Source organism: Peromyscus leucopus, chromosome 1 (genome assembly GCF_004664715.2).
Source record: "Peromyscus leucopus breed LL Stock chromosome 1, UCI_PerLeu_2.1, whole genome shotgun sequence".
Classification (NCBI taxonomy): Eukaryota; Metazoa; Chordata; class Mammalia; order Rodentia; family Cricetidae; genus Peromyscus; species Peromyscus leucopus.
The window spans coordinates 162,866,695-162,889,328 of NC_051063.1; the positions used below are offsets into that span (position 1 = coordinate 162,866,695).

The window sequence follows — 22,634 nt, forward strand, 5'->3', positions numbered from 1 at the left end:
TCCTAGAACCGGTGGCCTTCCTGCCTCTGTCGGGTAAGCGCTGGGATTTACAGGGCTGCACCACCACACCAGCTGTGGTCCAGTTCTTAAGACAGCCCCACTTTGCCACAGAGAACATTCTTTTTGTAGCCGGGCATGGTGCCTGCCTGGCACTCAGGAGGCAGAGGCAATGGGGTGCTTCAAGTTCCTAGCTAGCCTGGGCTACACAGAAAGGTTTGGACAAACCAGGTCTAAAGTGAGACTCAAACCACGCACACAGGAAACAAAACAAACACAACAGAAACCCACACAAAACAACAAAAAGCAACCAAAATTTCCATTTCCCCCTATTTTTCTTTCTTTTAGTGTGTGTGTGTGTGTGTGTGTCACTGATCTCTATCCCAGAACCTTGTATATGCTAGGTAAGCGTTCTACCCTTGAACAACCTCCCCATGCCCAAGAATTTTCTTTTATTTTCTTCCTTTCTTTTTTATTTTAAGAAAAGTAAGACTGTTTCAAATTAAGCTGACTGAGTTGGTTGTTTCAGTGATTTTTCTCCAAAGAAACCCTCTGCTGAGCAAACGACAAAAAATTTAAGTGTCATTTCTTTTTTTCTTTTTTGTTTGTTTGTTTTTCAAGACAGGGTTTCTCTGTGAAGCTTTGTGCACCTTTTCCTGGAACTCACTCTATAGACCAGGCTGGCTTCGAACTCACAGAGATCCTCCTGCCTCTGCTTCCCGAGTGCTGGGATTAAAGGTGTGCACTCAGCTTATTTATTTGTTTGTTTGTTTGTTTAATTTTACTTGTCTATGTGTATGCCTGAGTGTATATGTATGTGTACCACCCGAGTACTGAAGCCCATGGAGGTCAGAAAAGAGCATTGGGTCCCCTGGAACTAGAGTTGTGAGCCACCATGTGGGTGCTGGGAATAGAACCCAGGTCCTCTGCAAGAGCAGCAAGTACCCTTAACCACTGAACCATCTCTCCAGCCTGTACACTCAGCTTTTTTAAAAGACTTTTATAGGGCTGGAGAGATGGCTCAGTGGTTAAGAGCAATAGTTGCTCTTCCAGAGGTCCTGAGTTCAATTCCACATGGCAGCTCACAACCATCTACAATGAGATCTGGTGCCCTCTTCTGGCCTGAAGGCATACATGCAGGCAGAACACTGTATACATAGTAAATAAATATATCTTAAAAAAAAAAAAAAAAAAAGACTTATAGTTTTCATTTGCATACCATGTAGGTGCAGGAGCCCATGGAGCCAGAAGAGAGGGTTGGCCCGAGAAGCTGGAGCCACCGGCTGTGGCCGCTGTGAACCAAACTTAGAAGTACTCCACATGCTCCTAACAGCAGCTGAGCCGCCTCTCCAGACCTAGGAGTTTTTTGTTTTGTTTTGTTTTTTTTTTAATCTTATGTTTATTGGTGTTTGCCTGCATGTATGTCTATGTGAGGGTGTCAGAAGGCCTGGAACTGGAGTTACAGACAGATGTGAGCTGCTGTATGGGTGCTGGGAATTGAACCCAGGTCCTCTGGAAGAGCAGCCAGTGCTCCTAACCACTGAGCCATCTCTCCAGCCCCCTCAGGAGTTTTCTTTAAGGCACAAACACGGGTCTTTTCTTCACTTTTGTTGAATACATTCTCCTCTATCCTGAAGTCACACACCACATGAGGATCTCAGTGTCTAACTGTCAACCAGTAACATTAAATCGGAGTGGGGAGGTTAGACACAAAGTATCTGCTCCTATGATACAGGCCACAGTTCAGAGGCTACACATAACTGCAAAGGAGGATGGGAAATGTAGTCTTGTGTAGATGAATTTCTAAACAGTCTTATTAAATAAGAAACACAGAGGCAAATACAGGGGTAATAGCCGAAGAGATCAGAGAAATAGCGAAGAGCTACCGACTAACCTTGGCTTACCACCTCACCGCTGCTGTAGCTTCCCAAGAGAGATTCTTCCTGTCTAACCTGTGCCTTTATTGCCTTCCTGTTCTGCCTTCTCATTGGCTCTTAGCCCAGCTGCATCACTTTCTCATCACTGCCTGTCTATGCAGATCTCTAGGTCTCTATGGTTGGTACTGGGATTAAAGGCGTGTGTCACCACGATTGGCCGTGTCCTTGAACACACAGAGACTCTGCTTGCCATTTGATTGGATTAAGGGCATGTGCTACCACTGCCTGACTGCTGTTTATGGCTGCTATGACCTCTGATCTCCAGGCAAACTTTATTTATTAACATACAAATAAAATATCACATTTCAGCACAAATAAAATATCACCACAGTCTTGCTTAGGCAGCCCAAAGGTAAACAATCTTAGTGGATCATTTGTATAGATAATCAGAAAGACCCAAGACTTTCTCAGAGGCCCTGATAAAAGAACAAAGAGAACTTCAGTTCTGCGTTCTTGTCCAGGAGTGGACTTGGCAAGGCTGGAGCCTAGGCCTTGAAGGAGCTCCTAGGGACCTAACCCTTCCCCCTGGGCTGTGGTTATCCGTTCTTAGGCAGCTGTCTTGTGTTCTCTTTACCAACACTGTCTGACTTAGCCCTCTGCTGACCCCGGCCGTTTTTTCTCTCTGCAAATAGTATATATGTGTTGTTGAACTTTTCTGTTGGGACTGTTGGCTCCCCAGTAACGACATGGAGACTTATGATTGATTATGAAAGCTCGGCCTTAGCTTAGGCTTGTTTCTAACTAGCTCTTATAGCTTAATTAACCCGTGTCTGTTCATCTATGTGGTGCCACGTGGCTCGTGGCTTTTACCTCTCATCCTGCATATCTTGCTTCCTCCCTGATCTTGGCTGGGGACTCTGCCTTCTTCCCAGCGTTCTCTCTGCTCTGAAACTCCTGCCTAGCTATTGGCCATTTAACTTTGTATTAAACCAATCACAGTGACACATCTTCGCACAGTGTAAAGGAATATTCCACAACATATATGATGCAGCACTTTTTAATAAACTTGCTTGATATAACTCATCAGTTCATGCAAGACCTCTTGGTCCCAACTATTGCTTTTGCCTTGATTGATTGATTGATTGATTGTCTTCTTTATTTCTCATTTCCAGTCCTCCCACTCAACACCTCACTGTTTGGAATCCCTATTCTTGCCACTTGAGGTCACATTAGCCAATCTCTACTGTACATTTTGACTCTGCCAGCTCTGAAAACCGGGAGGGACTGCACTGTTAGTTTTCTCTGTCTGCTCCTTGTCTTCCTCTGCTCACACAGAGGGTGTCACTTATGGCTGTGCTGGCTGGTTTTTGTCAACTTGACACAAGCTAGGGATATCTGGGAAGAGTTCTGGTCCTCAACTGAGAACATGGCTCGTCGGAGCCTGCCGACAGTCAGATGGGTAGCTGGGTAGAGGCGTGTGGACTGAAGAGACAATGAAGAGGACAGAAAAGAGTCGAGAGATCTGCCGGTCAGCACCGGACAGCCCCGAGTTTATTTCACAGCCAGCTTATACACATTTTGAAGGACAGAGGTAGAACAATGCACAGCACAGGCATTCAGCCGCTATCTATCCTGCCTTGTGTCAAGGAGCAGGCAGTTTCCTTTTCTATCTCTATGTACCTCCGGCTGGCATCAGCAGCCTGCGTCTAGTTAGATAGTGTGTTCCTTCTTGTGGGCTAATCAGGACTTTCTCACAGCCCTTCAAGGAGACTCTGTGGGCTAATCAGGACTTTCTCACAGCCCTGGAGCAAGCAAGCCTGAACTCTATTGACTCAGAATAGACTTCAGATTCAAACTGGGAAACTGAGTCAGTTGTGGGCTCCCTGAATGCTTCCATTGCATTGGCCTGTAAGCAAATCTGTGGGGTACATTTTCTTAATAAATGATTGATGTGGAGCACCCAGTGCACTGTGGGTAGTACCACCCCAGGCAGGTGGTCCTGAATTGTATAAAAAAAAAAAGAAAAGCAGGTTGGGTGAGCCATGGCGAGCTGCTAGTGAGCAGTGCTCCTCCATGGCCTCTGCTTCTGCTCCTGCCTCCGGCTCCTGCCTCAGCTTCCCTAGATAAACTGTAGCATGCAGGCCAAACAAACGCTTTCCCTCCACATTGCTTTTCGGTCATGGGCTTCACCACAGCAACAGAAAACCAACTAGATCAGTGGGTTTCGTTCATCACTGTATCTCATCGCCGTTGATCCCTGGGGTTGGTCAGTACTCGATCAATATGTGTTCAAGGAATAAATGAAGGAAACAAAAACTCTGCTGGCCTTTAGATGATGGAATATTATGCACACAGTGGAAATGATGTTTTTAGGGCTGTGGGAAATTATCCCGGGTGTATCTGATGATCATAGGGCGGGTAAGATTTATAACAAGCCCCACAACAGAATTCAGAATGACAGCCGAGTCAATGCAATAGAATTCTACTTGCTTCCACAGCAGCAAAAGCTTAAGCCTGCGAACTGATGCTGAGGCCATTAGGCGCCGAGTACTCAGACGGCTTCTACCTATGGCCCTGCTACTCCTAAGGCAGCAGCAGCCTGGCCTGGGACATCCAAGATGGCTCCACCACATCTGTGTGTTAGCCAGTGTGGGGAGAGAAAGGGCAGAGACACTGGCTTTGTTCCCCTTCACAGCAAGCTGAGGGGAGAGACAAAGTCTTAGCCTTACTGTCTCGTTTATTCTGCTCAAAGGACTGTGAGAGTCACTGGACACCTACCAGGAGAAAAGTGGGTGAGGAACGCCGAGGTCTGGTCACAGGTGAGCCGTGAATACAGCTGCTCTTTCCGGTTAATATATGCAAAAAATGGGCAAAACAAACATTTGCATATTGAAGAGACCAGCCAGGTGGCTCACTGGTGCCAGGCTGACAAACTGAGTTCAACTCTCAGATCTCCAATGGAGGTGGGAGGGAACTGACTCCTGAATTGTCCTCTGATCCCCATGAACGATCCTGCTACATGTGCACCTGTACACACACCATAATAGTGTTTTAATTTGCACATTCAAAATGGTCGGAAACAAATAAAAACAGTCTCAGGAAAAAGTCAGAACTTAAAACAAAATAAGCCGAGGTTGGGGCTAGGGATGGAGTCCTTCTGGTGCCAGAATCCTAACATTTCCTAACTCCCAAACTGGGCAGAGTGGCACAGGCTTATACTCCCAGAATTGGGGAAGCAGAGGCAGGAGGATCAGAAGGGGCAGTGAGATGGCCCAGCAGGTAAATGTGATTGCTACCAAGCCTGATCGCCAGGACCCACATGGTGGAAAGACAGAACCAACTCCTGCAAACTGTCTTTCCACCTCCACAAGCACACTGTGGCTTGTATGCATGCATGCATGCTTGAGCACACACACGCACGCACGCACGCACGCACGCACGCACACAGGCAAGCACACATTCACCAAGATAAACAGAATAAAATAAAAATTGTCTAAAGAGTATTATTGTGTGTGTTTTGCCTGTGTGCACGGGTGCTTGAGGAGGCCAGAAGAGGGGTTTGAATGCCTTGGAACTAGAGTTAGAGGTGGTCACAACCAGCGGGGTTACTGGGAATCACTCAGGTCCTCTGGTGGAGCAGCAGACTCTCAGCCATTTCTCCAGCCCTCCCATTGCCCTTTGTGGCTTTGGAGCTAAGGTTCTATTTCACAGCCCTGGCTGACCTGGAACTCAGTATGCAGACCAGGCTCCTGCCTGGATTAAAGACTTCGAAGCCACCACAACTTGCTCCCCCCATTTTTTTTTTTTTTTTTTTTTTTTTTTTTAAAGAAACGTAAGGTTGTCTTTTGACTCAAGGCCAGTCCGGGCTGCATGAGACCAAGGATGCTGGAGACCAAGGCAGGCTTCTTGTCCAGCCTGAGATAACTGGTGTGCATCCCTTCTCTGGGCTGAAAGTGTATTCCTTGCTCACACAAAGCCAGCTGTGAAAGGGCCGGGGGTACATCTCAGTGACAGAGCCCTTGACTCCCAGTCCTGAGACTAGAGTCAGTGCCCAACGAAACACGGTTTTAGGAACTAGATCCACGTCTGTGAACACGTCAGAAAGCCCCTCTTCGAGCGCTCACATTTGAGTGCCGATGACAGACAAACAGTATTGGTCAGTAACTATACAGTGCATTAGTGGGGTATGTAGGTCTGAGGAAACGCTCAGAGAAGACCCAGACTCTAGAGTATGCAAGAACAAAGAGCGTTTATTATTCCGCATGCGTGTGGGTCGTTCACCTGTACAGAATGGTGATGACCTCGAGAGGGATGTGCCGGCTACTTTTAAGCACAGCCGAGGGGAGTTTCCGAGTCGGCTACATAACTGGTTAAGCAGGCAGGGGTTACATTAGTATATTTCTAATTGGCTGAGGTTTAGTCTAAGCATTTGTGGACACATCTGCACAAGCGTGGCCGTGACTCAGAAGGGGCTGCTGGGTTTGTCCTTGAGACACTGAGGCTGACTTAGACCCTCTGTGTCCATTCTCTCCCTCGACCCTGAATGTGAGGGACTTGTAGATAAATGGGCCTTTGTTGGCAAAGACACCTGTTTGTCCTTCTCAGATGGCCGGAACCTAATTCCATTGTGAATTCAGCTGTGACAGTGGGAGAGTCTAACCCCTTCAGTATGAATGCTAAAAATGGGGTGGAGAGATCTGGTCTAGTGCACATATTTAGTCCCAGCCCTAGGGAGGCAGAGGCAGGAGAATCTCTGTGAGTTCGAGTCCAGCCTAGTCTACAGTGTGAGTTCTAGGCCAGCCTGGGCTATATGATGAGATTGATTCATAAAAGAAAAAAAAAAAGTGGTGTGTGATGGAGGTTAATTAGAGATCTGAGAAGCCCCCCACTAAAATCACACTGTGAGGTCTCCCTAAGGGAGGGCCAGAAGAGGCCTGGGCAATGGAGTTCCAGGGTCCCGTTTGCAGGAAAGGGGGGGGGGTTCTTTGGACACAGCATACTGGCAGAGCCTCCTATGGAGTTTTGTCCAGAAGGTTGGGAATATCCAGGTCCTGGAACCTGTTACATAGATCAAACTGGCCTTGAACTCACAGAGAACCTCCTGCTTCTGCCGCCTGAGTGCAGGAATTAAAGGCAAGGGCCACCATGCCTGGCCTCTTGTAGTGTCTTAAAGGGTTAGGAGGTGACAGGATGGATCAGTAAGGACTTTTTGGTTTTGAGTGAAAACAAACAAACAAACAAACAAACAAATAAAACCACAAGAAGAACTGGTTCTTCATGCATACTGGGCATGCGCTCTACCACCGACCTACCCTCCCTGGGGAGGGACTCTTGACTCTTCTGGAATGAGGTATAGCAGGAACAGAATCTGAGTCAGAGGGGCCTGGCCTGAGCTATGTGCACAGACTTCCTTTGTTAGCAGGTAACCGGGGGAAGTTGCTGAGATGAGGAGGGGATTGATTAAGGCTGTGGGGTGTGGGGTGGGGAGCAGCATGGAGCGTCTGTAGAGGGAGCAGGGTAGGTCTACTGACAGGCTGGAGCAATGGGGACCTAAGGAGACAGGAGAGTTAGCTGGGAGTGGTGAGGTGTGATTGTAATCCGAGCACTAGGCGATCTTGTCTCACAAACAAACAAACACCTATAGGGGGCTGGAGAGAGGCTCAGAGGTTAAGAGCACCTGCTGCTTTTTTTTTTTTTAAAGATTTTTATTTATTTATTATGCATACAATGTCCTGCCTGCATGTATGCACGTATGTCTGCAGGCCAGAAGAGGGCGCCAGATCTCATTACAGATGGTTGTGAGCCACCATGTGGTTGCTGGGAATTGAACTCAGGACCTCTGGAAGAGCAGTCAATGTTCTTAACTTAACTCTGAGCCTTCTTCTCCAGCCCGCACCTGCTGCTCTTGCAGAGGACCCAGGTTTGAATCCCAGAACACACATGGTAGGTACAGACATACATGCATAAACATGAAATAAAATTTTAAAATCTAAGAAACCAAAGAAAAACAAAAACTGGCCGGGCGGTGGTGGTGCACGCCTTTAATCCCAGCACTCGGGAGGCAGAGGCAGGCGGATTTCTGTGAGTTAGAGGCCAGCCTGGTCTACAGAGTGAGTTCCAGGACAGCCAGGGCTACAGAGAAACCCTGTCTGGGGGAGGGGGGAGCAAGAGTGAGAGAGCAAGAAAGAGAAAAAGTAAATCAAAAAGAAAAGCAAAAACAAACAAGGAAGGACTGAGCGTGGGCAGAAGCTCGGGAAGGAAACACCTGAAGCCTTAAAAGCCCTTCCCCTGTCCCTAAGGAGACCAGAAATAGGAGGCAGGATGAAGGAGACTTGAGTTCCCGGCCTCGCCCAGGGTGAAGGCAGGGGTCTGGGCCTGGAGATGGAATCTAAGACATGCAGGAGCAGGCACACAGCTGCAACTCCGGGGCTTGGGAGCTGGAGGCAGGAAGATCGGTTCAAGGCATTCTCTGTTATACAGTGATCTTGAGGCCAGCCTGGGCTATAGGAGACCTCCTAGCCTGGGCTACAGGAGACCACCTCACAAAATGTACACACGGGGAAAACAGTCATTAAAAAGCACCTCAGGGAGGTACCAAATGGCATGGTGGGCTGGACAGGAGGGATAAGGCCTGAAGCTCACCGATGCTGGGAGCCGAGACAGGCCCTGAGGTCAGGGAGGCAGTTAGCGGACCACATGATCCATCACTTCGGGTAGTAGGTCTATGGGAAAAGTGACAAAAAAGTGGTTTATTTTTTATTTTATTTTGTTTTGTTTTCCGAGACAGGGTTTCTCTGTGTAGCTTTGTGCCTTTCCTGGAACTCACTTGGTAGCCCAGGCTGGCCTTGAACTCACAGAGACCCGCCTGGCTCTGCCTCCCGAGTGCTGGGATTAAAGGTGTGCACCACCTCTGCCCAGCTTTATTTTTTATTTTATTTATTTAGTTTTTCAAGACAGGGTTTCTCTGTGTAGCCCTGACTGTCTTGGAACTCACTCTGTAGACCAGGCTGGTCTCAAACTCAGAGATCTGCCTGCCTCTGCCTCCCAAGTGCAGGGATTAAAGGCGTGTGCCACCACACTGGGCTCCCTGAAAGCATTTTTAAACTGTTGTTTTGAGATAGGGTCCTATGGTGTAGCTCACCTGCCTTAGCCTTTTGAGCCCTAGGATCCTAGACAAGTGTCAGCATGTCTACCCCGGGGGTTCTGAGAGCATGAAGCATGTGGCCTCACCACGTCTTGGATGGGTGTGAGGACAAAGAGGACTTCCTAAATGAGAGACGCTTGAGCTCCCATCCGAAGTGGAGGACATAGGCAAACAGACAAACCCAGACACGGAGTGTTTGTAGGTAGAGGATGAGGCTTGTGCCAAGTCTGCCAGAGAGTTGAGCCTGAGGTCAGGTCGGAGAACGGTGTGGCAGAGGGGTGTGGCAGGAAGGGAATCCACATTAGTCACCACCAAATGACTTACTGGCTAAGCCCAGGTTTAGACCTTGGTCACCACCTTCCGTGATCCTGCCTTTCAGAGCCTTCCAGCTTCGCTCATGTTATATCTTGCCTCCCACACACAGGCCTGAGCAGCCATTGCCTGGCTTGGTCTCAGCAAGCCCTTAGGTGACGTCAGGTGCAACTACAATTTTGTCTGCTGTGATCTTGTTATCTGAATGATTATCGTATTAATTAAATTATTGGAGATTCTTAGAGTAAGGGTAGCAGCGAAAGGGACAGGTGAGGTAGACTGGTTGTCCAAGTTTAACCTCAGTTTACTTATACGTGGAATGGGGACAACAAACAGCATCTATCCCACAGGGCTGCCATGAGGACACACAAGCTGATATATGCAAAGTACTTGGGAACTATCTATAGTATAGACAGTTATCTGTCTATATTAATTAAGGATGAGCAAGAGTAAACGAGCTAGGAGATCCCGGTGGGCTCCAAGCTGAGGGAACAGTATGGTAACACAGGGACTAACACAAGAGCTGCCATTTACTATGGATTTAATCACATAATTCTGATAGGGGCCTACCCAGGGAGAACCTATGTGTAACTTCCTCCCCTTTTGAGACAGGGTCTCATGTAGCCCAGGCTGGCCACAAACTTGGTATGTCCTGAGAACGGCGTCCTGCTGCCCCCACTTCCGGAACGCTGCTGTTACAGGTATGTGTGTCATCATCCCTGGCTACGTTCCCATTTTACAGATGAGGAAATCATTGCTCACAGACATCAGGTCACTGTTTTAGGGATGAGCAAGAAAGACTCAAACTGAGGTTTATATAGCGGCCAAGGGCCAGACAGCCAGACTGCCTAGAAGCCAAAAAGGGACCTGGGTTGGAGGCACAAACCGATGGCCAACTAAAGATCCCCAACAGCGTGTTTGTGGTAGTGAATGCCTGTAATCCTTGCATTTGGGAAGCAGAGGCAGGAGGACTGCTTCGAGTTCGAAGTCAGTCAGGGCGTTAGGGTGAGTTCAAGGTCAGCATGGGATGTATAATAAACCTGTCTCAAAGTGCAGAATGAATGAATGAATGGCAATAAAAACTGAAGGCCCTTTTGGAGCAGACTGGAGTACCTGGATCAAAATTCTAGTTCCAGTCCCTGGGTCTTAGTACTCAGAGCTATCAAATCTGGACCGCACTGAACTTCTGGCAGCGTGTGCTGGGGGCGGATCAGCCAGGCCGAGGCACACACCCGGAACCCGCTACGTGGGCGGGGCCCTCCCGCGCAGGCGCAGTCCGCAAAGGCGGCTCTAGGACCGCGCGGACGGTGACTGGGTGGCGCGCGGACTCTAACCCGGCGGAGGCGCCTGAGTCACCCGCCCCGCCCTCCCGAGCCGGACACAGCGGGAGGCCCCAGAGCAGGAGCGAGCGATCGTGGACCGCCGGAACCGTAAGTGAGACCGGGCGTGCCGGCCCAGCACCGCTGCACCCCGCAGACCCGGGTTCGGCAGTCCTCAGACCCGGCGAGACCCTAAAGTCGCGGCCTTTGGGGTCCTCGGACCTGTGTTCACAGATCCGAACCACCGGGCCTGTCACTCTCTGGTCATCCCCCCCGGAGCACGCCTTGTCATCCCGAGTCTTACGATCAAAAATATAAACCCAAAGATCTGACGGGCACCCATACATTTTGGGGGCATCTGGAGCCACGGTCCGAGATCCTGATCCCCATTTGCAGGAACTCCGTTATCCAGGACCCTCGGGGCACACAGATCCGGCAGTGACATTGTAGTCCCTCGGTCGGGAGCACCTAAATGTCCTAATCCACAATAGGGACTTCCTGAGCGCAGCCCTGGGCACCCAGGCCGCGCCCCCTACCCGCCCGTCACCGCTACCCCAGGCTCAGTTCTGCGGGGCCTCTATCTGGGACACGTCCGGTACACCTTACCCAAACTGGGGTCCCTACGTGGAGAATCCCCACCAGTCCCCTAGCCCTGCTTTCCCGCTGCCCCGAGACAGGCAGGGGTCCACATAACCCAGACTGGCTCTGTAGCCGAGGCTGGCCTTGAACTGATTCTCCAGCCTCAGCCTTCAAATCCTGGAACTGGGATTGTGCGCCCCCACGCTCGGCGGTACCCCTGCTCCCCAGGATGCCCACGCGTGCCTCGAGCCTCGGCCAGGGTGCCCTCTAGACCCCAGGGGGTTTCACTCGGACCGGTTCCTAGCCCGAGGCTCCGCCCCCATCCCAGGCCTCGGTTCCGTGCCCAGTCTAGCTGCCGGAAATGCTTTCTTTTTTGTGCTTTTTTTTTTTTTTTTTTTTTTTTCCGGGAAGTACCGGGCTGCGGGCGAGGCGACTACCTGACCCACCCCCTTTTCTCTACAGGACTCAGTTGCAGTCATGTTCCTAGTTAATTCGTTCCTGAAGGGCGGCGGCGGCGGCGGCGGCGGGGGCGGCGGGGGTCTGGGCGGAGGCCTGGGGAATGTGCTCGGAGGCCTGATCAGCGGAGCTACGGGCGGCGGCGGCGGCGGCGGGGGCGGCGGCATGGGAATGGGAGGAGGTGGCGGAGGCGGTGGAACCGCCATGCGCATCCTGGGCGGAGTCATTAGCGCCATCAGGTAAGGTCCTCTGGAGGGGCGGGGTGGCCCAAGTAATAAGGGGACTCACGAGAAGTCGGACCTGGGAATGCTAATTAGGACTGAGCTGGCCTGGACCGGAAAACTGGCCCTCGGGGAACCCTGATGTCGCTTCTTAGGGACAGGCTTGACGTGGGTGGGGACCTGCTTCTGTGGGTCAGCGAGTTGCGGGGACTGTTCTGGGTTTGGGGCAGACCTAACAGGACTGGGGTGGGGTAGCCGGCGAATCTGAGGGCACTTCATGGCACGGGACTTGGCCTAGGTGGGGCCCTGCTCTTTGAGGAAAGTTGTCGGGAGGTGGGCCCAGCAAAGACCAGCGCCTACGAAGAAGAAACGGTCCAGCGAGGGTTGGGTGGCCCGGGAACGGGCTGGCGTAGTAGGTAAAAATCCTTGGTGGGGTTAGAGCATGGGGTTGGCAGCCAGCGAGCCTTGGCCACCCAGCAGTGATCCCTCGGAGGGGTGGGGACCGATGGAGCTGGGGTAGGATGTTAGGGAGTTAGATAACCCGGAGGAGGAGCGATGGAGTAAGGTTCTGGACCCGAGGAAGATGGGGCCCGAGGGAAGCTGGCGCAGACCCCGTGTGAGTTCTTCAGGGGGCGGGCCCTGCTGGGTGGTGGGATTTCGGGGATATTGATTGGGGCCAAGGTGATTCTGACATCTGCGATTGGTGGGTGCTCCTCGGCTAGGTAAGGGTTCTTCCGTGGAGGTGGGCCCGTGGGAGGGGTTGGCCTGATGGAGGGAGAGGAGGGCCAGATCCACAGTGCTGAAAATTGGGACAGGTGAGGAGCGGGGGAGGCGGGGAGGAGGACCACGTAAGGAGGAGGGCTGGAGCTGAAGGGTTGGGCCGACCGTTCTGCGGCCCGTTGGCGGCTCCGCCCCGTGTGCTAACTCCCCTCTTGTCTCCCTCAGCGAGGCTGCTGCTCAGTACAACCCGGAGCCCCCGGTAAGCCGCCCCAGGCACTAGAGACCCGTCTCCTCATCACCCCATCTCTGTAGAGAAGGCTCCCCTTCCTTTCTTCGGAAATCCCCCTGCCATTAAGATTGTCCTTTCTGAAGCCTCAGTATTAAAAACTAAGTAAAACAGGAGCTTGTCTCGGTCATGCTACATGCCACGCTCACTAGAGCTTCTCAGACCCTCAAACTGCCCAGCCCTCTGGCTTTTCCCTGGGATGTTTGGGTGTGAGGAGACAGGCGTGCTGCTCCGTATCTGTTCCGAGCTCTCCTCCCTGCAGCCTCCACGTGGCCATTTCTCTAATATTGAAGCCAATGAGAGTGAGGAGGTCCGGCAGTTCAGGAGACTTTTTGCCCAGCTGGCTGGAGACGTGAGTATCCTGGGGCCGCTGGCCCTACCTGACTGTGACATCCCGAAGTCCCCATCCTCTTTATGATTTCCAGACCTTTCCATCTCCCTTGAACTGTATTTCCTTTCTACCCTCAGGACATGGAGGTCAGCGCCACAGAACTCATGAATATCCTCAACAAGGTCGTGACCCGACGTGAGTGACCAGGGTCAGGGCACCGGGAAGGTTTAGAAGTTATATGGGCTGGGATGACTGTGATCTCTGACCTCTGACCTTCAACCTGTCCCCCTCCTCAGACCCGGATCTGAAAACTGATGGCTTTGGTATTGACACTTGTCGAAGCATGGTGGCTGTGATGGATGTATCCTTTTGGGGCCAGTCTGGAAGAGGTCTTGGGTGAAGAGAGTTTTCTTTTTCTTCCTTCCATCCTTCCTTTCTCCCTCCCTCTCTCTCTCTCTCTGTCTTTCTTTCTTTCTTTCTTTCTTTCTTTCTTTCTTTCTTTCTTTCTTTCTTTCTTTCAGATCAGGCTGGCCTCTAACTCACAGAAATCCGCCTGCCTCTGCCTCCAGAGTGCTGGGATTAAAGGCGTGAGCCACCGCCCAGCGAAGAGGGGGTTTTCTGAGAGTGTGTTGAGGACAGCCAGGTTGAAGCTTTCATACATGAGGACACAGGTCTACCTACGTGACAATAAATAATATTACCTAGATTAATGGACCCAACCTTACAGATACCCTGATAGATGGGGCAACTCTAACAGGAAAGGAAACAGACTCAGAGAGACACAGTGGTTTTGTCTCTAGCCACCCAGAATTCACCTAATATCTGTCTGATCTTGGAAGCTAATCAGGTTTGGGACTAGTTGGGACTTGGATAACAGAAGCAGTCATTTGAAGAATAAATGGTCTCCTGCCTCTGCCTCCCAAGTGCTGGGATTAAAGGGGTGCGCCGCCGCCTGGCTAGTTTGGGATTCTTGAGATGGGTCTCAGGTAGCTGAGGCTGGCCTTCAAGTCAGTATGTAGCCAAAGTTGGCCTTGAACTCATGATCTTCCTTTTGCCTCTCAAGTACTAGAATTATAGACACGTGCTACCATGCCTGACTTGGCTTATTTTAGTTTTCTGTGTGATTGTGTGTGTGTGTGTGTGTGTGTGTGTGTTTGCATGTGCATGCAGGTGTCTTCAGAGGCCTGAGGGCATTGGGTCCCCTGGAGCTGGAATTACAGGTGCCTCATAGGGGTTCTGGGAACCAAACCCAAGTCCTCTGCAAGATCCATAAGTGCTCCTAACCGCTGAGCCATCTCTCCAGCCCTCCAAGCTTATTTTATTTTTATTAATATTTTTTTTTTTCTTCGAGACAGGGTTTCTCTGTGTAGCTTTGTGCCTTTCCTGGGACTCACTTGGTAGCCCAGGCTGGCCTTGAACTCACAGAGATCCGCCTGGCTCTGCCTCCCCAGTGCTGGGATTAAAGGCGTGCGCCACCACCGCCCGGCTTTTATTAATATTTTTTTTAAAGTTAGCCTACAAAACAATAGGTTTCATTATGGCATTACTATACACACACACACACACACACACCATTACACACACACACACACACACACACGCACACACGCACACACACCATTACACACACACAGACAGACACACACGCACACCATTACACACACACACACACACACACACACACACACACACACGCACACACACCATTGCACACCGCTGTATTTTGTCACATTGTTCTTAACAGCCTCTTACCAGAGCGACACCACAGGCAAGCTGGGCTTTGAGGAGTTCAAGTACCTCTGGAATAACATCAAAAAGTGGCAGGTGTGTGGCGGCCTCCGCAACTCCCAGCATCCAGACCCCAAGCCTTGGGGACACCATGCTCCACGGTGGTGACTGTCTTCTCTTCCCTCCAGGCTATATACAAACGCTTTGATGTTGACCGATCGGGGACCATCAGCAGCAGTGAACTCCCAGGGGCCTTTGAGGCCGCAGGTGGGCTGGCAGGGCTGTGATGGGTTGGAGTGGGGTGGGTGAAGCCACACCACCAGGTGGGGGTCAAGAAGGGCTGTGCACCCCCACCCTGAGACTGAGCCATTTTCAGGATTCCACCTGAATGAACATCTCTACAACATGATCATCCGGCGCTACTCGGATGAGAGCGGCAGCATGGACTTCGATAACTTCATCAGCTGCTTGGTCAGGCTGGATGCCATGTTCCGTGAGTGACGCTTTAGATCTCTGGGACGCTGGGGATGTGCTAACCTTCATTGGCCAAGGTCTCCTCTAAGCCTGACTTTTATTTATTTTTTTATATTTATTTATTATGTATACAGTGTTCTGCCTGCATGTATGACTGCAGGCCAGAAGAGGGCACCAGATCTCATTACAGATGGTTGTGAGCCACTATGTGGTTGCTGGGAATTGAACTCAGGACCTCTGAAAGAGCAGCCAGTGGTCTTAACCTCTCCAGCTCCCCTAAGCCTGACTTTAATATGAGCAATGCTGGGGTCACCAGGCAGCGACAGCTGGGACAGGGATGGGATAGGCTAGTGAGAGCCATCTGCACACACATCACGCACGACTCACAAGATAGATCCACAACAACCCCCACGGTTGTGCATGTCTGTCGGACCTAGACACTTCCGCCTAGCCAGTTCCAGGTCAAAATAGCCATTTCTGGGCCAAGGCGTCTTGTGTGACCAGGACCCCGTGGCTTTTCATTGTTGTGTACGCATGCACCACCCAGCCTTTATAAGCCGGCGCCATATTCCCGGCTTCCTCTTCCTCCTCCTCCTCTTCCTCCTCCTCCTCCTCCTTCTTCACACACGTGTCTCTTCCATAGGCCTGAGCACTTGTCTGTCCTTTTATCTTAATAAAACTCTTGTTTTTTCTAGTGGAAAAAAAAGAGAGAGAGAGAGAGCATTTGACTCAGCCCAGGGAATCAGGGAGGGCTGCCTGGAGGAAGGCAAATGTGAACTAAGCATGAGGCATGAGGAAGAGTGACCTAGAGAGAGCAAGGAAGGGTGTTACAAGGTAAGGGGACAGTCTGAAGGCCTAGAGAGGAAAGGAAGATGGTACGTTTGTTGATGTTTTATGGTTTATTTATAAATTACATTTGTATTTACATGTAGAGATCAGAGGACAACTGAGTTGCTTCTCTCTCTCTGTTTTGTTTTGTTTTGTTTTTTTGAGACAACGTCTGGTTGTGTAGCCCTGGCTGTTCTGGAACTTGCTGTGTAGCCCAGGCTGGCCTCAAACTTACAGAGATCCACCTGCCTCTGCCTCCCGAGTGCTGGGATTAAAGGCATGTGCTACAATGCATAGGCTGGATTTCTTTCTTTCTGATATGTTTTTTGTTTGGTTGATTTTTAAATTTTATGTATATGAGTGTTTTGCCTGTATAGTATGTATGTCTGTGCCTGATGTCAGAGGTTGTCCAATCCCCTGGAATGAGTTACAGATGATTGTGAGCCACCATGTGGGTGCTGGGAATTGAACCCAGGTCCTCTGAAAGAACAGCCAGTGCTCTTAACCTCTGAATCATCTCTCCAGCTCTCTTGCTTGGTTTTTCTGAGTCAGGTTTTCATGTAGCTCAGGTGGGTTTCAGACTAAATTTGTAGCTGAGGGTGACCTTGAACTTCTGATCTTCATGCCTGCAGTAAGAGCTTCTATAAGGATTTGTAAGAGTCCTAAGACTCTCTCAGAAGTGGGAACCATTGTCTCCTTGTTACGGTGAGGATGCTAAGGTTCAGGCAAAGTGCTTGCTCTTAGCCACTCAGCCAGGAAGTTGGAAAGTCAGAATTTGACTTTGTGTTTGTTTGTGTTTGATCTAAATTGAGCGATGAGAAGAAACTGGAATGATGGGTGTGGACATGCTATGCAGCACTGGAATTCGAAGTTCAGGGGTACTCAGACTGTCGTGGGCACTGTAGAGCCAGGGCAAGCTCTAGACAAGGGAGGGATGGGTCAGCTTTGGCTTAAAGCTCCTTTGTAGTGGTGGAGTGAGTCGGCTGGAGTGGTGGAGTCGGCTGGAGTGGTGGAGTCGGCTGGACTGGTGGAGTCGGCTGGAGTGGTGGAGTCGGCTGTGGTGATGGAGTCGGCTGGAGTGGTGGAGTCGGCTGGAGTGGTGGAGTCGGCTGGAGTGGTGGAGTCGGCTGTGGTGATGGAGTCGGCTGGAGTGGTGGAGTCGGCTGTGGTGATGGAGTCAGCTGGAGTGGTGGAGTCGGCTGTGGTGATGGAGTCGGCTGGAGTGGTGGAGTCGGCTGTGGTGATGGAGTCGGCTGGAGTGGTGGAGTCGGCTGGAGTGGTGGAGTCGGGTGGAGTGGTGGAGTCGGTTGTGGTGATGGAGTCGGCTGTGGTGGTGGAGTCGGCTGTGGTGGTGGAGTCGGCTGGAGTGATAGAGTCGGCTGTGGTGATGGAGTCGGCTGTGGTGATGGAGTCGGCTGGAGTGGTGGAGTCGGCTGTGGTGATGGAGTCGGCTGGAGTGGTGGAGTCGGCTGTGGTGATGGAGTCGGCTGGAGTGGTGGAGTCGGCTGTGGTGATGGAGTCGGCTGTGGTGATGGAGTCAGCTGGAGTGGTGGAGTCGGGTGGAGTGGTGGAGTCGGCTGTGGTGATGGAGTCGGCTGTGGTGATGGAGTCGGTTGTGGTGATGGGGTCGGCTGTGAGTGGTGGAGCTGGGTGTCGTGGTAGCACTTAGGAAGCTGAGGCAAGAGGATTGTCAGGAGTTCAAGGTCATCCTTGACTACATGGCAAATTTGAGGCAAACCTGGGCTTTGTGAGACCTGTCTCAAACCAAATTTAATTAATTAGTTATTTAGTTAAAGGGTTAGGGTATAGCTTAGTTGGTAGAGAGCTTGCCTAGAATATGTGGAGGCCTGGGTTTCATACCGTGCATCCGTTAGCCCGAGTAGGATGGCTCACACCTGTAATCTCAGTGCTCAGGAGGTAGAGGCAGGAAGATAGGAAATTCCAGAAATGTCCCCTGTCCCCTGGCCTATGGTAGCAGAAGCACTGAGGACACTATGTGGCCACCTGAAGGTAGTGACTCAGCCTTGGGTAGTGTGGGCAGCTCTGGCTTGGTTAGGCTGAGGATGGGAAGCGTGGAGTCAAGTTCCAGGACAGGAGGGGGCACCACAGCAGACCCTAGGGCCAAGAAACAGATGGCCAGTCACCTCCCCTTAGGAGCCTGTTTGGGCTGCAGCCAGAGAGGAGGTAGCACAGGGGCTGGGGAGGACGGGCCTGGGTCCTAGTCCAATTTTCTGCCCCGCCTCGCTGTGTGCGCTGTAGCATGCCCCTTCACTTTATCTACTTACTTATTGGGTTGTCAGGGATTGAACCTGTGTCTCCAGCACACTAGGCAGGTACTCTTTCCTAGTGTGGTATAACACCCTAATTCTGTACCTCATTCTAAAGTGCCACATCCTCACAGAATTAGATATCTTATTGATTTAATCTTATTATTATTATTATTATTATTAGAATAGAGTCTCGTCTAGCCTGACTGGCCTTGAACTCCCATAGGCAGCTAAAAGTAATATTGAAGTTCTTAAGAACTTCCTTTTCCACAGCCGACCGAGTGCTCGGATGACGACTGTCATCGTCACCAACAACATCATTATCCGATAACCAGTCAGGGTGGCACACGCTCTTAGTCCCAGCACTCTGGAGGCAGAAGCAGGTGGGTCTCCATGACTTTGAGGCCGGTCGAGGGCTACTTAGCAAGACCTTGTCTAGAAACAACACACAACAACAACAAGAGAACAGTTAGCCGTGGATTAGATAACGTTATCATCCTAAAGCATCAAGTCCTCCTTTCCTTTCGCCCTAGGTGCTTTCAAATCTCTGGACAAGAACGGCACTGGACAGATCCAAGTGAACATCCAGGAGGTGAGGTTGCTTCTCTCGGGGGTGGGTGCTGAGCTCTGAGTTGCGGCCCCTCCTCTCCGATACGCCCAGCAGGCCTGGGCGAGGTGCTCATCTGTTCCTTCCTCTCCCAGTGGCTGCAGCTGACTATGTATTCCTGAACGGGGACCCAGACCCGCCCTCTCAGCTCACTGTGGAGCCGCCTTGCACCCTGATCCGCCGCCGCCGCCGCCGCCGCCGCCATATTTTTATGGCCATGTCCCGCTCTCCACAGGCTCTTCTTCTCCCTGTCTGGTACCCAGCTTCCCAGTCAGCAGCCAGAGCCCAACATGCCCCAGCTTGCCATGCCCCGGGTTACCTCTGGCTCTGAGACAAGCTAGCCTGCTCTGCTGAAGGGTCACCCCACCCCAGCACACCCACCCCACACCCTCCGTTACCTCCGCCCTGTGTGCCAAGCCTAGCACTGCGTGCTTCCATGTCCCAAGGGCGCCGTCTCACTCCTGCCCTACACACCCTGTTACACACTCACTCAGTTACCTCCCAGGCAGCCAAATAAACTCCAGGCCACGGCAGGCCCACACACCCCAGAGCCTGTGCCTGCACTCTGTTTCCCCAGGTGTCAGGCCAGGGGGAAATAAACTCTGTCTGCTGCTTCCTATGGGCTGCTGCCTGAGTGTTGAGAGGTGGCTCAGAGGCCAGGAAGGAGGAACAATCTTTACGGGAGGAACTTGGGTATTTATTTATTTAATGTGTATGTGTATAATGTGCATGTACATATGTGCGCCATGTATTTGCCATCCTCTGGAACTAGAGGTACAAGGGGTTGTGAGTCACGGGGGGGGGGGGGTGCTGGGAACCTACACCCTCTGTAATAGCAGCAAAGTGCCGTCTCCCAGCCGCAGGAGTGGCTTGGGGTGCCTACCTTTGGGGCTGGACCTGCATATTTCCTGCTCTGACTCCTTTTCTCCCATACTGTTCTTAGCCGGGCTTTGCTGAGGCTTCACCTGGATCCTATGCAGGCTCAGAACGGGACTCGGAATCCCCAATGATCCCCTTGCAGCTCCCAAAGTTTCCAAGGTGTTAAGAGCGCTCAGGGACCCTCTGTACTCTGTCCCTTACGCACACGCACACGCACACGCACACGCACACGCACACACTGGTGGATTCTATGTTCTTCCACTCGGTTATATCACCGAGTTCAGTCTTGGCACCACCAATCTTGAGCCTACCCCTGCTCCACGGAGCACCACCAGTCCAGGCCCTTGGTCCCCCAGTAGGCATCTAACGCAGGTTGCCCTACGCACAGCACTGGCCCAGCATGAGGGGCCAAGATCTGGGGTAAGTGGTTTTCCATTGGGTAGACATCCCTGGATGATGGGAAGGTGGGTTGGGACGCACAGACACACAGGCCAGAACCGGGTGGAGTTCTCAAGAGGTCCGCAGGTTTATTGATGTTTGTCCAAGTCCTCCAAGATTCTTGGTGTCACTTCTTGTGGGGGAAGGAGGCCCAGCCCAGGCAGTATAAGCTGTAGGCAGTGCCTAAGAGGGGTGAATAACAAATGAGACCCGTATTCCGGCTCAGCCTCTCACAGGGCCTCCGAAGACCCCTCCTGATGTTGCCCTATCCCCTCAGGGATCACAGCTCCAGCTCAGTTGTCAACTTCCTCCCACACTGCATTCCTGGGGGTGGGGGATCCCCGCCCCCACCTGTTTTGATATGGACCAGGTAGGAGCTTAGTTTGGGGTGGGGTGGGCAGACCCATCACTAGCCCGATCCCTCAGGTAACCCATTGCTCCCCCAAGCACTAGTCCGTCCGTCCTCAGACCTCATCAGCTCAGGACTCACCTCTCCTGAAGCACTAACTCACCCAGATCCCGACTAGTCCACAACCCAAGCAAGCGGGCGGGCCTGCACTCACCCCCCAGCGTCAGGGCCATGGTCAGTCTGTACAGGGCGCTGTCCATTCCCCCGCCCTTCAGGTGTACTGGGAGGTCGTTGTTGGCCTGCGTGCGAGGGGTGATGTTGGCAAGGTTGCTGGCTCCGGCACAGACCTCCACTTTTGGGCCATGCTACCCCACCCCACCTTGGGTCCAGGGACGTTGTCCTACCTGGAAGAGTTTCTGCTTCTCTGCCACACGATTTTCTAAGTGGCTCCGGGCAGACGAGCTAAAAGGACGAATCAAAGCCTGGGAGACCTGGAGGGGTAGGAGATGGGTAGGTTGGTGGCAGCGTCATGTGAGTCCCATGTGAGTCCCGAGGGAAGGGTGCGCTTTGAGATCGGGATTAGGGACTGTATGTCTCCGGCATCTATCTTCAAGGCAAGATACCAGCCACTAGTGAGAGCAGGGAAGGGATTGGCGGAGGCCTGTAATCGCAGCATTCAAGCAGGAAGATCAGGAGTTTGGGGCCAGCCTGAACTACTTAGCATTTAAAAAATGAGGGAAGTGTCATACATGTGATATCACACTTGGAGGTGGAGGCGGGAGGATTAGAAGTTCAAAGACATATTCAGCTGCAGCCTGGGCTAGATGAGACCCTGTGTCAAAAAACAAATAAACAAACAAAACAAAACAAAAAACCAGAAGCAGAAAGAAGGGAGTAAGGGTAGGGAATCAATGCCTGGAGACTACACCCTGGAGGTCAGCAGGCTGCCGAGAGGGTCCCAGGAGACTCCTGTGCTGGGAATGTGAAACAGGTGCATGGGGGATTGAGGGAGGGTCGCTGGATTAATTAATTTGAGAAAATCGGGTTCCAGGGATGTCAAGACTGACTTGGAAGTTCCATGAGAGTTTCCAGGCTGCCCAAGACACCCTGAGTTGTTATTAGGGCTCCCAGGAACGTTAAGGTGGAATTCGGATAAAGGGTGGTTTAAACCCAGGGTTCTGGACCAGGTTAGAGGTACTGTCTTGGAAACTCAGGCCGTCGGGGAGTCCCAGACTCCGAAGGGTGCATGTGTTCCAAGACTCCATCCTGATCCTGGCAAGTTTAGGGTAGGCATCTGGGTTGTGGGGTTCCCCTCCACCCCGACACAGCCCTTGGGGCCTCACCCGCAAGGCTCTCATTTTGCGTCCTCTGCCGCTCCAGTCACCTCCCCTTTCTGCCCAAGGACGTGCGACACTTTACCCCTGAGGGAATCCCAAGCCAGGCCTGCCGCACCCGGCCTGGGGGCGTGGCCAACTCAGATTTGTCCAATAGGCTCAGAGGGAAGGTGTTCTTCTGGTGGTGCCAGTCATCTGTTCCCGTGTTTGGGCTGATTCCATCAGAATACGTTTTTTTTTTTTTTTTTTTTTTTTTTTTTTTTTTTTTTTTTTTTTTTTTTTTTTTTTTTTTTGCAGAGGCAGTGGCTCGGGGACGCGCCGTTCCCAGCCTCCATCTAGGGCTACACTGCTGGTCCAGTAAGGGCAGAGGTGAACTAACTCCTCGTTCTGTCTGCAGAACTAATGATCACACTTCAGGACCTTCCTTTCATATTTGTTTCCTGAGGGCCAAGTCAGGTCTTCCCCAGTGTCCTTGAGGAAACAGGGAG

General features: G+C 51.5%; 2 protein-coding genes across 2 annotated transcripts; one reads left to right on the forward strand and one right to left on the reverse strand.

Moving 5' to 3' along the window:
* The first annotated feature begins 10,637 nt into the window (after positions 1-10,637).
* Capns1 (calpain small subunit 1) lies at positions 10,638-19,765 on the forward strand. The gene is made up of 11 exons (XM_028855285.2): positions 10,638-10,760; positions 11,691-11,923; positions 12,851-12,884; positions 13,174-13,263; positions 13,380-13,437; positions 13,539-13,603; positions 14,998-15,066; positions 15,159-15,237; positions 15,347-15,463; positions 19,073-19,131; positions 19,242-19,765. Exons 2-11 carry the CDS (start codon positions 11,706-11,708, stop codon positions 19,266-19,268), a joined length of 816 nt encoding a protein of 271 aa, XP_028711118.1. The 5' UTR covers positions 10,638-10,760; positions 11,691-11,705; the 3' UTR covers positions 19,269-19,765.
* Positions 19,766-20,527: 762 nt separating this feature from the next.
* LOC114681638 (cytochrome c oxidase subunit 7A1, mitochondrial) lies at positions 20,528-22,262 on the reverse strand. The gene is made up of 4 exons (XM_028855238.1): positions 22,156-22,262; positions 21,217-21,303; positions 21,027-21,111; positions 20,528-20,646 (listed from the first exon to the last, which is right to left on the reverse strand). Exons 1-4 carry the CDS (start codon positions 22,168-22,170, stop codon positions 20,591-20,593), a joined length of 243 nt encoding a protein of 80 aa, XP_028711071.1. The 5' UTR covers positions 22,171-22,262; the 3' UTR covers positions 20,528-20,590.
* Between the last annotated feature and the right edge of the window lie 372 nt (positions 22,263-22,634).